Consider the following 15,574-nt stretch of genomic DNA (forward strand, 5'->3'; position numbering starts at 1 on the left):
TCTCTAAAACTGAATTTCCTTTCAGATCTTTTTTAATGCTTTCATATACATATACATGTTCCCTTAGAAAATATGTCTTTCTGGTTGGTGTGGGTTTTCGTTTTTTTCCTTTTATTTTTAACTTAATTGACAGCATAGTTTTGTTTTATTTTGCTGCTTCCTTCTTTTTACTAGTTTCTTTTTAAAATTCTATATATGTTGCTCTACATAGATCCAGTTCATTTCCTTTTAACAGCTGTTCTATCATATGATATATATGGCATATAGTTTGTTTCTTTTTGTTGTTGTTCTTATGACCAATGTTTCCATGAATATTCTTATACACTTAAGAGCAAAAATTTTAATGGCATCCATCTATTTCTGTGTGATTTTTCTTCAAAATCATTAGCTAACTTGGGATTAGCAGAGGAGAGAGCTGATAGTTGGAGTCAATAAAGGATTGTTTTTCCAGGCCATGGAATAGATGTCATCAGTGCAAAGATGGTGATGATATTGTCAAGAAAAAGTTTCAAGGGCATTCCCTGGCAGTCCAGTGGTTAGGACTCGGTGCTTTCACTGCCGGGGGTCTGGGTTCAATCCCTGGTTGGGGAACTAAGATCCTGCAAGCCGTGTGGCGCAGCCAAAAAAAAAAAAAGAAATGTGAATGAAATGAGAGAGTGACCCATGTAAATATCTTGGAAAAGAGCATGCTGGGCAGAGAGAACACAAGTGCAAAGGTCCCAACATGAGAGAATGCTTGGTGTTTCCAAGGAAGAGAAAGGAGGTTATCACGGCCTAGAGCCAAATGAATAAGGAAGAGTATGGTAAGAGATGAGGTTGACAACCTGGCCCTAGAGGCCAGATCATGGGGGAGCTTGTTGGCCATGGTAAAGACTTTGGATCCTATTCTAAGTATGTGCTAGTGTAGCTGTAGAAAATCACTGGAAGGAAACACAAGAAACTGGTAATAGTGGTTATGATGGTTGATTCTGAAGAAGAGGGCTGGGAGACTAGGAGGTTAGGTCTGGAAAGGAGACATATTTTTTTCACTATATATCCTTTTGCGTTGTTTGGAGTTTGTACTGTATCTATATAATTACCTTTAAAATTGAAAGAAAAGGGAATTCCCTGATAGTCCAATGGTTAGGACTCTGAGCTTCCACTGCCAGGGGCCCGGGTTTGATCCCTGGTCAGTGAACTAAGATCTTGCAAGCAGCGCAGTGCGGCTGAAAAAATAATAATAATAAAATAAAATAAAATTGAAAGAAAAATATCCATATCACTCTCAAAACCTTATTCTGAAAAAAAAAAAGTTTACTCATTGGTTTTATGGAAAATACAAAGAAGTAGAACTTGGTCCTTGCCCTCAGGCATATTACAGCTGTGGAGGTATAATACATATTCACAAAAATTTTAAAAGACAATGCAAAAGAATGAAGTTGGACTCCTATTTCACACCATATGGACAATGAACTCAAAATGGATCACAGATCCAAATATAAGAGCTAAACTATAAAGCTCTTAGAAGAAAACATAAGAGTAAATCTTTGTGACCTTGTTTTAGGCAAAGCCTTCTTAGATAAAACATCGAAAGTACAAATAACAAAAGAAAAAAATAGATAAATTGGACTACATAAAAATTTAAACTTTTATGTTGCAAAAGATACCATCAAGAAAGCGAAAAGGTATAGAATGGGAGAAAATATTTGTAAATCACATATCTGATAAGGGACTTGTATGCAGAATATCCAAAGAAGTCTACAACTCAGTAATTAAAAAAAAAACACCCAGTCAAAAATGGGCAAAGGAGGGCTCCCCTGGTGGCGCAGTGGTTGAGAGTCCGCCTGCGATGCAGGGCACACGGGTTCGTGCCCCGGTCCGGATCTTCGTGCCCGGAAGATCCCACATGGCGGCGGAGCGGCTGTGCCCGTGAGCCATGGCCGCTGAGCCTGCGCATCCGGAGCCTGTTGCTCCGCAGCGGGAGAGGCCACAACAGTGAGAGGCCCGCGTACTTAAAAAAAAAAAAAAAAAAAAAAAAAAAGGGCAAAGGCTTTGAATAGACGTCTCTCAAAGAAGATATACAAATGGTCAAGAAGCTAATGAAAAGATGATCAGCATTATTAGTCATGAGGGAAACACACACACACACACACAGACACACACACACACACACACACAATGAGATACCACTTCACATGCCCACTAGATGGCTATAATCAAGCAGACATGTAATACAAAGTGCTGACAAGGATGTAGAAAAACTGGATCCCTCATACATTGATGTATGTGATGTTTGGAAAACAGTCTGGTTGTTCCTAAAAATGATAAACATAAAGTTACCATATGGCCCAGTGATTCCATTCCTAGGTATATATTTAAGAGAAATTAAAACATGCCCACACAAAAAATTGTATATGGTTGTTCATCACAACATTATTCATAATAGCCAAAAACAACCTAAATATCCTTCAACTGATGAAATGGATAAATAAAATGTGATATATCCAGAAAATAGATTATTTCTCAGCAATAACAAGGAATGAACTACTGATACACTCCAACGTGGCTGACCCTTTAAAACATTATGCTAAGTGAAAGAAGTCAATCACAAAAGACTACATACACTATGAGTATGATTCCATTTCTATGAAGTGTCCAGCCGCCCATTCCCATGGCCAATTCCTGAACCGCATCACCAGAATTGTTTTAATTAAGAAAATTTTAATTTATGCCATTCTGGGTTCTCACCGTCCTTTTTTTTTTTTTTTGGCCACACCATGCGGCTTGCAGGATCTCATTTCCCCGACCAGAGATCGAACCTGTGCCCCCTGCAGTGGAAGCACGGAGCCCTAACCACTGGACAGCCAGGGAATTCCCTCACCATCCTACTCTTTAAGTGTCCATTCATTCCTAGGACACTTGTCATTTCTACCTCATTGAGACCTCCAGGCTTTTTATCTCTTCTCTTTACACAGTAGTCTGTCAACCCTCTCATCTCTCTCCTTCTATCTAACTCAGATCATACAGTCTGTCACTGTAATTGCTTATCTCTTGCAATATAACTCCCTTGCTCAAATGTCTTTCTATCCCTGCCCCCCCACCTAGAGAGACACCATGCCTGCATCTAGGTTATTGAGTACTATTGGAGAAAATCATGCAAGGAACATATTGGTACCATCAAATATGGATACCAACCTTTATTACGCTCAACTCTGCCCCCCTTTTCCAAAACTACCGTTTATAACTGTATTAGATTCCTAGGACTTCCATAACAACAACAACAAAAAAAACAAGCCAGGTGGCATAAAACAATGGAAATGTATTGTCTCACAGTTCTGGAGATAAGAAGTCCAAAATCAAGGTGTTGGGCTTCCCTGGTGGCACAGTGGTTGAGAGTCCGCCTACCGATGCAGGGGACACGGGTTTGTGCCCCGGTCCGGGAAGATCCCACATGCCACGGAGCGGCTGGGCCCATGAGCCATGGCCGTTGAGCCTGCACGTCCGGAGCCTGTGCTCCGCAACGAGAGAGGCCACAGCAGTGAGAGGCCCGCGTACCGCAAAAAAAAAAAAAAAAAAAAAAAAAAAATTCTGATCAAAATCAAGGTGTTGACAAGGATCACGCTCTATCTGAAGGCTCTAGGGGAGGAGGATCTTTCCTTGTCTCTTCCTAGCTTCTGGTCATTGCCAGGAATCCTTGCTGTTTCTTGATTTTTTTAACTCCAGTCTCTGCCTCTGTCAGCACATGGACTTCTTTTGTACCTGTCTCTGTGTCTCTTCTCATCTTATAAGGACTCCACTCATACTGGATTAGGGTCCACCCTGATGACCTTATCTTAACTTGATTACATCTGTGAAGATCCTTTTTCCAGATAAGGTTATATTCATAGGTTAGGGGCAGGGGTGTTGGACTTTAACATATTTCTTTTGAGGGACACAATTCAACCCATAACAGGAACCTGTTCCACGTTCCTTGACTCTGACCCCTTCTTACTGTCTCTGAACAGATAGCCTCGCCTCCTGCTTCACAGAGAAAAAATAAATTAGAAGCCATCAGAAGGAAACTCAACTTCCCACCACCAAACAAACCTACTTGTATAGCGTGCATGTATCCTTTCTTCTTTATATCATTTCAATGGAAGAATTGCCATTTTTCTTAGTTAAAGCTAACCTTGTAAGAGTTCTTCAAACTTGACGTGTCCAAAACTGACCTCATCATCTTCCTCTAAAAATCTGTCCTCCTTCTGTGTTCTCTCTTTTCATTGTTGTTGAATGGCACACCATCCGCCCAGTTGCTCAAGCAAAAAAGCCACAGGATTCACCCTTGACTCTGCTTCTCCCTTATTCTCTCCATCCCAACACTCCCCAAGTCCTGCTAAGAGAGCAGAACCACAGTCTCTTTGGGTTTGTACAGTACATGTCTATTAATAAAGCCCACACTTGTATTTGCACTTAGGCACCCACATTATATTCAGTTGATTCTACTAAGTTCACAGCTACCTACAACACTATCTCTTTCCCATCTGAAGTTGTGAAATCACACTTCATATCTTGTACTTGTATGGTTGGTTTCATGCATTCTGATGACTTTCCCCCCTGTTTTATTTCATTTCCTTTGATTCAGTCTATTACCTTACCATCTTAGTATCCTTTGGGATCTTTATTTTCTCTTTCATTCATGCATGGAACTTGAAGGCATGATCATTGCAAGATAAGAGACTTCATGTAAAGTGCTAAGCACAGTACCTGGCACATAATAAGCCCTCAATAAACATTGTAGTTTTTATTATTACCCCAACATTCAGAACAGTATTGAGCCATAGAAGACCCTCAATAAATATTTACTGGTTAATAAATGAATAGATGGATCAAAGATGGATGGAATGAATGAATATCCCCTTTCCTGCATCCCAGGTCCATTAAATTTGATATTATTATCCCTCTTTTACAGTTAGAGAAACTAGAGAGGTTAAGTAACTTGCTCGAAGTCACTCAGCTGGAAAGTCGTGGAACTAGAACTGGAACCCAGATCTGCTTGACTCCTAAGCATATATGACTATTCTGCTTAACTCTGCTTCCTCACATTACATTCAGATCAAAAGAACTAATTGTGAAGTCAGAGGCTTCCCAAGCTTGTGTGTTCCAAGCCCTAGAACAGCTGATTCTCCAGCTTGTGGCCCTGGGACACGGGGATGTGGAGGAGGCCAAGAGATGGCATCAGAGCTTTGGGGGCCTCACTTCTTTCCTCTGCTATGGACCTCCCATTTTCCCTGCCCTAAACTATATGCTTAGCTATTTCTCCCTGAGAACTAACAATATTCTGTGTCCCCAAGGAGATACTTTAAGACCAGGGCGCCAAGCCCCGGGAAGATAATTCTACTACTTGCCAAGACTGGGGTCAGTGGAATTGGGGGTCCAGAAGAGTGGCAAGAATGGTACAAAGAATACAGAGACCTGCAGGAGACCTGCAGTTACCTCTCTGGATTGTTAGCTTCTCATCTGTAAAAATAGGGGAGCAGAGGGTAACATTCCTTGCCCTGCCTGCTTCACAAGACTGTTTGAGGCACAATAATGATAACAACTAACATTTGTTGAGTGCCACCTCTGTGCCAGCTACTGTGCTGAGTGTCTTTCGTATCCTCACAGTTAGCCTCATGAAATAGGTACATCGTTTACCCGTCCCCCCACCTTTTATTTTCACAAATGAGGAAATCAAGGTTCATGGAATTAGACGACTTGCCCAAGGCCTCTAACTCTAAGTGACAAATCTTGAAATTTGAAACTGGGCTGCCTTTTGAGGCCAGCAGAGCTGTGAGACCACAGCTGAGACAGTGTTTGTGAACTCTAAAGAACGATATAAGCCTTGAACCCTTTGGTGTGAGAATGCCCTGTACAAGTATGCAGCCTGTTATGATTGGGACTGGAGGTGGGTGCCTGGTGGGGATAATTTTCCAAGGAGGCAGTTGAACAGATCAGATGGTTAGGATGGAAGGGCTGTTCCCACCCACAACAATCTGATTGGTTCCCCATAGTCTGGGTGGGAAAGGGGGTCAGGTACAGAGTCTGAGTGGTTCTCTTGCGAAAAAGTGTTCTAGGACAGGTGGAGGTGGGAGAGGAAGCTCCTAGGGTATCAAGCTGGAGCCACAACATTCAATTCAATGCCTGGGCCTCAGCAGGAAGAGCACCGTGGCTGAGAGTCCTTGAAGCTCTCTGATAGGGATAAGGCAGGGAGAGCTCCAATCTGTCAGACTTTCCAAGAAACCAGGGACGTACAGCCCAGGAAATCAGTGCATGTAGGAGCCTGCCCCACCTGTGACCCCTTGGTCCCCTGCCTCTCTGCCCTTGGGTCTCCAGCCACCCTGCTTCTACACTGCTCTCCCTGTGTCCACAGTCCACTGCTTGGCCTCCCCGGGCACCTCCCTTCCAGGCTCACTCTCCTCTCACATACACCAGAACTCTGTCTGCCGTGCAGCTCCTTTGTTTACTTCCAGAGGTTGTGGGCCTGCCCCCAGCCAAACACAACGAAACTCGGCCAGGGAGGGCTAGGCTCCAGTCTCAGGCTGGCCCCTCAGGGACAGGGAATGGCCTCCAAGCCAGGGAGGTAGCTCGAAGGTATGCTGCCCCCCACCCTGGGCTCTTGCTTCAGGTCCTGACAACCTAGGTTTCAGGCCTAGAGGGAAGAAACACAGGATCTGCCCAGAGCTGGGCAAGAATTCTTACTGTTGAAACAGCTTTGGCTAGGAGCCCTGGGAATCGAAGACCCAGCTGGAGAGAGATGGGGGAAATTTTGAGGCCCCCTGGGTGGGAAGCTGAGGCCTAGGCTTTCTTCTGCTGGTCCTCCCTTTCTTCAGCCAGGCAGAACCTGGTCCTGAGCCCTTGGAACAAGGACTCAGGTGCCCAAATTTCCCTACCAGAAGGCTGTATTCCCCTCCCAAGAGCTCATGCCTCGCTCTTCCCCATAGGTTCTAGTGGAAAAGGGAAGTGGGCATTTAGTCTGGGCCAAGCCCCAAGCAGGAATGTGTCTGGCATTGGTCCGTCTAAGGTCAGTAAGGTCAGTGGGGAGGTTACTAATGTATAATTATGTATTTATATATGGTATAATGTAAAGGGGAGGAGCTCCAGTTGTTTCTAGAGCTGGGGTGAAGAGGTGGAATGTGTGCCGAACTGGAGGGTAGCAGGTAAGATAAGATCACAGGTAAGATTACATGAGGAACAGTGGTCAGTGACAGAAAAGAGATGCCCCCATAGGGGAAGAGGAGATCGTGGCAGCCCACGTTCCCCAGTGAGAGGTGGAGGGCCCTTTAAATGGTGACCAGTTGATTCTGTGAGTATGATGTGGGGATGAGAGGGGACAGAGCAGACACTGGTGAATGAAGTGGGGATGACTTTAGAGGAAATGAAATCCCCAGTTTCCCTCCCATTTAAGGGACCCATTTTGGAGGCAACAAACTTGACTAAGGAATGTCAAAAAGGAAACCTAACTCTGTTGCTATGCCTCAGTGGAATAGATGGAGCTCTGGAAGAAAACCAGGAATGGGGTTAGAGGTAGCACTGGCCCTGCTCAGCCTGTGCTCTCTGTCCCATTCTGCTCTGGGCAGCCCGCCTCCCCTCTCTGGGACAGTCATTCTTTGAAGGGTCACTGGGTCCCCTGGGGTAAATAAGAAATCTGCCACAGTTTTAGGCATGGTTTTGTTTTTTATCTCATCAATGTACATTTTAATCTAACAGTCTAAGAGCCTCACACCCATGCCCAAACCCGCTCCCCCTCTTTCCCACCCCTGCCCAACCAGCATCCATCTGCCCCGGGGCAGAAAGTCATCAAGCACAATGGTAATTCAAGGAGGAGGTGGCACCTGTGCCTCTCCCAAGGCGAGCCCTCCCTGGAGAGTCCAGAGATCGAGAAGGTCCCGGTAAGGAGAGGTGGTGGGCTGAGTTTCATTGGAAGACAAGGCCTCCTGGGTCTCAGTCCCATTCAGAGTCTGTCTCCCTGGGCCTGTCCCTGCCAGTCAGAGCAGCAGAAGGGCAGAGATCCTCAGACAGGGGGACTTGTGGATAGAAAGAGACCTTCAGCCCAGTTCCCACTCTGAGAGTGAACAAGGCTGTTGAAATCCCCTTTCACGCAGGCTGTGTAGATGCTCCTGGCTGTAGCTTCCCGACCCCTCTGTGATTCCAGGAGTGCGTGGAGGGGCTCTTGTGACCAGCATCCTGGGATGTATCACCCAGGAAGACAGAGGCCAGTGCTGCTACCTGCAGCCACAAGACTCCACGACCATGTCCTCATACTGCTTATAGACCACGTTGTTGGCGGAGTCAATGAAGAGGATGCTGATGGGACTCAGCCGCGTGGGCACACAGCACGTGGGTGGCGTGGACTCAGGGTCCATGGAGTTCATCAGGGTCTGGATGACTGCATGGTTCGTGGGCTCCAGGTGGGAGCGCAGGGGGAACTCACATAGCCCCTCGCAGTGGAAGGCCTCGTACTCCAGGGGCGCGATAATCCAGTCGTCCCAGCCCATGTCCTTGAAGTTGACATGCAGCGCCTTCCGACTGCAGCGGGCCTTGGGGTTCTTGCTGGGCCGCTTGCCCTGACGTGTGGCCAGTGGGGCCCGCCGCTTTCGCCGCTGGCTGAACAGGTACTCGTAGACGGTCTTATCATCTTGGCCAGAGCGGGCCTTAATCTCATTAAAGAACAGGTCCCGTTTCTTGGTGCGGCCAAACACCAGGAACAGGGCCTTCTCATGGACCTGCCGGGCAGCCCGGTCAAAGCCCAGGCCACGGAGGTCCACGGCCCGGCCCCGTTCCCAGGCCTCCAGCTCCAGGCACAGCTGGGCCGAGTTCTTAAAGTTTCGGAAGAGCTTCCAGATGTCGAACACCTCCCAGCCAGATCCATCCAGGCCTGGCATGGAACGCACATCCAGCAAGGCCGCCGGCTGTCGGCCGCTGGGGCAGCTGGACAGCTTCAGCTGGGCAGCTCGCCCACTGCCAGGGGCCACTGGCTTAGCTGTGTCCGAGGGCTTCTTCCGCAAGATCCGCAGCTCGGCCCCTAGTAGCCCATCCTTCTCCAGGGCGCTAATGTCAAACATGTACCTCTGCTTCCTGATTGCAGGACCTCGGTCATCTAGAGAGAACACCCATAAGTCATTCCCCACAACCTCACCAAGGGAGCTGGTCACCTTAAGGCCTCAGGGGAGGACCACAGCTCTTCTCCCCTCGAGAGAACGTTCTTTAACCTCTTCCCCACTCTGACAGAGGGCAAGACCCAAACCACTGGGAGCCTTTTTCAAAATAAGGGAGCTTCCTATACAGTCAACCAAGTAGGATTGTTGATCTGTAGATGTGGCTGTAGCTGATTTGAGTGATTCTGGGTGTTTGTGTCAATGAGATGCATAGCAGAGGTCCATCAGCCTTAGAACTGCCTTCTACCTGCCCCTCTCCCATCTGTTATCCATTATGATTTCTCTTTGGTAAGATAGGTGGAATGGGCATTATAATGACCCCTGTTTTTCCAGGGGAGGAACCTGAGGCTCAGAGAAGTTAGTAACTTGCTCATGGTCACCCATCTGGGAAAAAGCAGAGCTGGAATTCCAGCCTAGAACTTTTTACACCGGATCCTGAGCTGCTTCTACTATACCATGCCTTAAAGAAGATCTTAGTGTTCTTGTTTTACGGATGAGGGACAGAGAGGGGGAGTGACTTGCCTAAAGTCACACAGCAAGTTAACAAAAAAGCCTGTCTATAAGCCAATTTTCCTGGCTTCCCAGTATAATGATTTTGTTGTGTATGTTTCTTACCCTGCTGGGTACGTGAATGTGTGTGTGTGTGTGAATGACAGTTGTTGTGTGTGTGTGTGTATGGTTCAGTTCACATGTGAGTATGAAAAGTAATGCATATGTGAGTGACATGTTATATGCATGTATGATTGGGCTTGTGTGAATATTTGAAGGGTATGTATGTATATGTGTCTATATATATGTAAGAAGATTCCTTGCATATATGTAAGGTGTGTGTGCACGTGTGTACGTGTGTGTGTGATTCAGCATGTACGTATAAATATAAGGCTGTGTGTGTGTATAAGAAGCTCAGTAGTATGTCCGAATCAGCATGCCTTCCTTCCTAAATACCAATTTGCCATTGGGAAACATTCATAATATTGCTCTAGAAGCTAATTAGGCCTTTAAACTCCCCATCTCCCCCCTCCAAGCTCCCTGAGAGCTGGGGGGCACAGGGACTTAGTTTATGATTTCCCCAAGGGGCCACAGCTTGCTCTGGCTGGGCAGGCAGCCAGGCCACCTCCCCCAACCTCAGCCAGACCTGCTGCCTCTGTGCCTCCCCCCACCTCTGTCATTCCCCCACTGGCCAGCTCTAATGAGGAGCCTCTTCCTCTCTCTGACCCTTCCCCCACCCTGCCAGCCAAAGTCCCAAGACTCCCAGAACCAGAACGTATGAGCTGCCAGCAACTCTAGCAATCAGGTCCACCTCCCTCTTCACACTTATGGAGAAACTGAGGCCCTAAGAGGGGAAGGGACTTGCTGAGATCACACAGCAAGTTGAGAGGAAAAGCCAAGACAGTGATGTGGGGTGGGCAGAGGGAGAAGTGAAGGGAGCACATCGTCTCCTGGGTTCGTGATAAAAATGATGTGTGTTTAGGACAGGACAAAAAGTTTTCATATTTGAAGGGCTCTCAGAAATCACCCAATCCAACCTCCATAGGGTTGTACTGATGGGGAAACTGAGACCCCAAAGGGAGAAGGGGCTTTCCCAAGGTCACACGGTGAGTTAGACCCTAGGTCTGTTGTCCACCCTGCCCCACCTCGTATATCTAGAGGTTGTTCCAGAACTCCACTATGCCTCATTTACTGTCGTCACCTATCTTGTCCCCTCTGCCCCCCAGGCCAAAGGCAAAGTGGGAGAACCATGGGTATCTGAGATTAATTTCTCTCTCTGCCATCTGAGAAAACCTACAACCCTCTGCAGCCTGGAAAGTCTGGCCAATTCACGTAAGCACAGAGCATGGCCTGGTAATCAAGAGTCTTAGAGGCTGGTCCCCAACTCTGCCACCAACAGGCAGGTCTTATCTCCTTCCCGGGCTTCAGTAATCCCCTCTGCACCTTGCAGGATTGGCACTTGGTGATCCCCAGGTGCCCTCCAGCTCTGACATGCCAACAGCCTGGGACCTGGAGTGTGTGAGGTAAGTCCCAGATACCACCCAGGCCAGATGCACACACTGTCTCCCACCAGTGCAGTGGCGGGGCTCTGAGAGCCCCCTCCATGCATGCAGATGCCCCTCCCTCTGAGCCGTGCCCCTGCCCCCCCCCGCCCCCTCACCTTGCCCTTTGTCAATAAAGCTGGTGATGGTGTTGGCCAGGCCAGCCTCCAACTTCACGCTGCTGTTGCCTCCCTTTCTGTCAGCCTCGGACAGCGTCCTGTACAGCGAGAGCATGTATTCGTGGGGCGTGATTGGGGGCGGGCGGAATGGCTCCTTGGGCTCTCGAGGGGACCCAGGCTCCCTGGCCTTCTTCAGCAGGAAGGGGCTGGGGACAGATCCTGTCTTTGGTGGTGCCTTACCCCCAAGAAGCTGTCCTTTTGGGGTCACAGTCCGCGTTGCAGCCTGCCTTGTCTGGGGAGGGTGTCCTGGCTTGGGTTCAGGGCCACCCGATCTGGGGGGCAGCTTTTTGGGTTCATCCTTCTTGGGCTGTGTCAGGGCTCCTGTCTGCCCGGTGCCCCCCTTTGCCCTGGCATTGGTGGCCCCCCCACCGTAGCTGTGACCCCCCGGCCTGAAGATGTTCTGGGCCAGAGGGGGCCTCTCCTTGGCTTCTGCTTTGGCCAATCCTGGCCTGGCCCCCTGGGGTCTCTGGCCCAAGTCAGGGGCACCCAACACAGTGCAGATGAATTCCAGGTCCAGCCAAGCCAGGTGCCAAAGCAAGAAAGTGAGGACTTTGGGGAGTCTCATTCTCTGGACAGCCGCTGAATGACACCAAAGAGAACAGTGGCAGCAGCGGAGATGCCTCTGGTTTGGCAGGAAAAACCATGAAAAGAGTGGACCCTCAAAAGCAGCGGCAGCAGCAGTAGCAGCAGAAGGAAAGGCTTTCTCCTCAGTCTGAGGCTCTTGAAGTCTGCCGGGTGTGTGTCTGTATCCAGTCCCATAGTGGAAATGCTCTCGTATCCAGACGTGCACCGTCTCCAGTCAGCAGCTGAAAATAACTCGTTCTTGAAAGGAGAAAGCCGACCGCCCCTTTTCTCCTGCACAACTGACTGAGGGCTTGAAGGAGGCTTGTATAAGGCTGAGGGATTTTTCCAAGAAGGAAGAATGGCGTAATGCTGCCTGTGTGCTCCAGTTCTTTTTTTTTTTTTTTTAAGTTTTGAATCCTTTCCAGTGAAAATACTTACACACACACACACACACACACACACACACACACACACACACATGCCTGCAGGTGCTCAGAAAAATCTTTTACAAACCTGAACTCAGGAATTGGAAACGGAATTCCAACCCAAACCAATTTAATTACTCTCTGATGTCATGCTGTCTAAACTCATTTAAGTGCGATATATTTATGTGAAAAAAATCACCGCTGCCCTCTGAGGCCATGGCTCATGGGGACTCTTGGCACACAGCCCCGAGGGGGGCTTCTAGGCTTGGGGGGGGCCTCTCAGTCCCACGGAGCAGACTCTCGGGTCTTTACCTCCATGTCACGGGGCAGCCCACCCCACCTTCCTGAGGAGAGATGCTGAGGAGTGAACTCAAGGATCTTAAGCCCCAGAAACATGAGGAGTGTGGGTTTTCAGTTAAGTCCTTGGGGTGTTTTTAAAGCAACCTTTGCGTCTAGTCTGGGACCTGATTTGTTGTTGGGGGGTGGGCAGTACAGATGGCAGCATTTACCCACAGTTTCTTTTACTTTATTAAACTTGTGGTGACCCAGAGACAGAAAAGTATCAGTACCCACTACACCCCTCCCCCCAGATGCCGTTGACTGAGCTCAGATTGTTACTTCAGGCTTTGGGGGCGCTGCCACCCTGAGCCTACTCCTTAGATGGAGGCAGATCCAGAGTGTACCTCACTGCCACCCCAGCAAAGACAAACTCAGTTTTGTTGGGAGGGACTGGCTGAGTCCAGGGGTGGCAGCCCCTGCCTGGGGCAGCAGCGGCCCCTTCAGGAGGCTGGAAAAATGATTTCCCACACAGTGCTTTTCTGGTAGTTCTGGAAGAAGTCTCAATTCCAGCTGGACTCGTGGGGGAAAACTGTTCCCTTTACCTGGAATACCCTCCTTTCACTCCCACAATGGGAGGTAGTCCTCCTCATCCTGAGAGCTTCAGCTGAAAATTTACCTCCCCCTTCCCTGGTTAAGAATCCGCCTGCCAATCCAGGGGGCAGGGGTTAGAGCCCTGGTCCGGGAAGATCCCACATGCCGCGGAGTAACTAAGCCTGTGCGCCACAGCTACTGAGACTGCACTCTAGAGCCCGCGAGCCACAACTACTGAAGCCCACGTGCCTAGAACCCGTGCTCTGCAACAAGAGAAGCCACCGCAAGGAGAAGCCCGCGCACCACAACGGAGAGTAGCCCCGCTCGCCGCAACTTGAGAAAGCCCACATGCAGCAACGAAGTCCCAAAGCAGTCAAAAAAAAAAAGTTTCACCTCCTCCAGGAAGCCTTCCCAGATCCCCACACAGAGCCAATTACCCCTTCTTGAACGTTTTGCTACAACACTTGTCACACTGTGAGAGGTATAGCAGCAGCAGAAGCAGTCAGGTAGGCTTCCTTCTTAATCCGAGATTCTTTGAGCCTGCCTGATAGAGATCCATTCCTACTCTAAGGTCACCAGATTGGTTTCCCAGCACAACCTGGCACAGAGTAGAAGCTCAGTAAGCATTTGATGAATGAAAGAAGATGAAACTCACAGCCCGGTTGTCCAGGTGCTCGACCAGCCTTTTCATGGTGATATGTCCAGATTCTTGCTGATCTTCAGAGCACAGCTGCATAACTTGGCCATTTCAAGCTTCATCTGGTGCCCCTAGGTCAGAAACCCCAGGAGAGCTCCACCTTCCCATCTCAAAGTATCAATACACTACCAGACACTGTTCAGGGGGAGCTTTAAGGAAGAGCTGAATTCCTAACTATCCCTCCGGTTGCCCAGATTCACAACACTTGGCTTCCCTTTTGACTTGTCCACTTAAGCAGTCATCTCTGGGGCTCCTTCATCCTCTCCATCCACACTGCCTCACTGTCTCAGTCCTCCTCACGGCCTGTCCTAATATAATTCCCTTATAACTGGCTTCTAAGCCTCCCGGATCTCTCTGTTCCAATCCTCCCTCTCTCTAAAACCTGCCCATTGAAAAGTGCCAACTCATGTGCCCTCTCCTCCATGAAGCCTTCCCTCATTCACCAGAAAATACACACTCCTGATTTGCCATCACACATTTTCTGTGCCCCTTTCCATTTTGGCAGCTCCAAGATTATCCAGTTCTGCCTCTGCCCCCCTGTCTCCGACACAGTTCATTTCTTCTACTCTGTGTACTTTTTTCATATTTAAAAAATCATAACGTAATTCCTTATAGCAGTAATAATTTATTTACATACCTGTCTCCCCCATGAGATTATGACTAGACGGCACCATATTTATCTTTCAATTATTCCCAGGGCTGGGCACAGGGCCCAGCACATAGCAGGTTCTCAGTGTGTCGTATGGATGAATGAATCTCTAACCGGCCCTTATATACAAAAGCCATCATTTTCTACTTTAAGGTATAGTTACTTACAGACATATTGTGCCTTCCCTGCTGGACTCTGAGTTCCTGAAAGGAAGGGATTCTTGTCTTGCCACGAATTAGGTATTTTGTAAGCCTGAGTGAGCGAATAAATGAAGGGATGAATAAATCAAAAACATCGGGAATTCTCTGGCGGTCCAGTGGTTAAGACTTCACGCTCTCACTGCCAGGGGCCCGGGTTCAATCCCTGGTCAGGGGAACTAAAATCCCACAAGCCGCGTGGCCAAAATAAACAAACAAACAAATGAACAAAAATAAATCAAACAATCAAGATGCCCTTGAACATGGTTTTATAAAGACTAAGGGCTCTTGGAGACAAACAGGCCTGGTTTTGAATTCTAGTTCTGCTATATGGTTTAGTATATTATATTATCTTTGGAATCCTCTAAACCTTTTTGTAACTCTGAACAGGAATCATGACAGTACCTACCTCACAGGGTGTTTGTGGGGATTCAATTAAATAAATTATAAAAAGTGATTAGCCTGGGCTTCCCTGGTGGCACAGTGGTTAAGAATCCGCCTACCAATGCAGGGGACATGGGTTCGAGTCGTGGTCCGGGAAGATCCCACGTGCCACAGAGCAACTAAGCCTGTGTGCCGCAACTACTGAGCCTGCATGCTGCAACTACTGAAGCCTGCGCACCTAGATCCTGTGCTCTGCAACAAGAGAAGCCATCACAATGAGAAGCCCGCGCACCGCAGCGAAGAGTAGCCCCCTCTTGCTGCAACTAGAGAAAGCCTGCACACAGCAACGAAGACCCAATGCAGCCAAAAATAAATAAATAAAATAAATAAATTCATTAAAAAATAAGTGATTAGCCTGGTACCCAGC

The 15,574-nt window shown here is 48.0% G+C and overlaps 1 protein-coding gene across 1 annotated transcript; it reads right to left on the bottom strand.

Annotated features, from left to right (window-relative positions):
* Positions 1 to 7,788: 7,788 nt before the first annotated feature.
* On the bottom strand, positions 7,789 to 12,212 carry GDF5 (growth differentiation factor 5). Its single transcript, XM_004312882.4, has 2 exons — positions 11,302 to 12,212; positions 7,789 to 9,094 (listed from the first exon to the last, which is right to left on the bottom strand). The coding sequence occupies exons 1-2, from the start codon at positions 11,924 to 11,926 to the stop codon at positions 8,220 to 8,222; spliced, it is 1,500 nt and encodes a 499-aa protein (XP_004312930.2). The 5' UTR covers positions 11,927 to 12,212; the 3' UTR covers positions 7,789 to 8,219.
* Positions 12,213 to 15,574: the final 3,362 nt, after the last annotated feature.

Source organism: Tursiops truncatus, chromosome 15, assembly GCF_011762595.2.
Source record: "Tursiops truncatus isolate mTurTru1 chromosome 15, mTurTru1.mat.Y, whole genome shotgun sequence".
In the NCBI taxonomy this organism is placed as follows: domain Eukaryota; kingdom Metazoa; phylum Chordata; class Mammalia; order Artiodactyla; family Delphinidae; genus Tursiops; species Tursiops truncatus.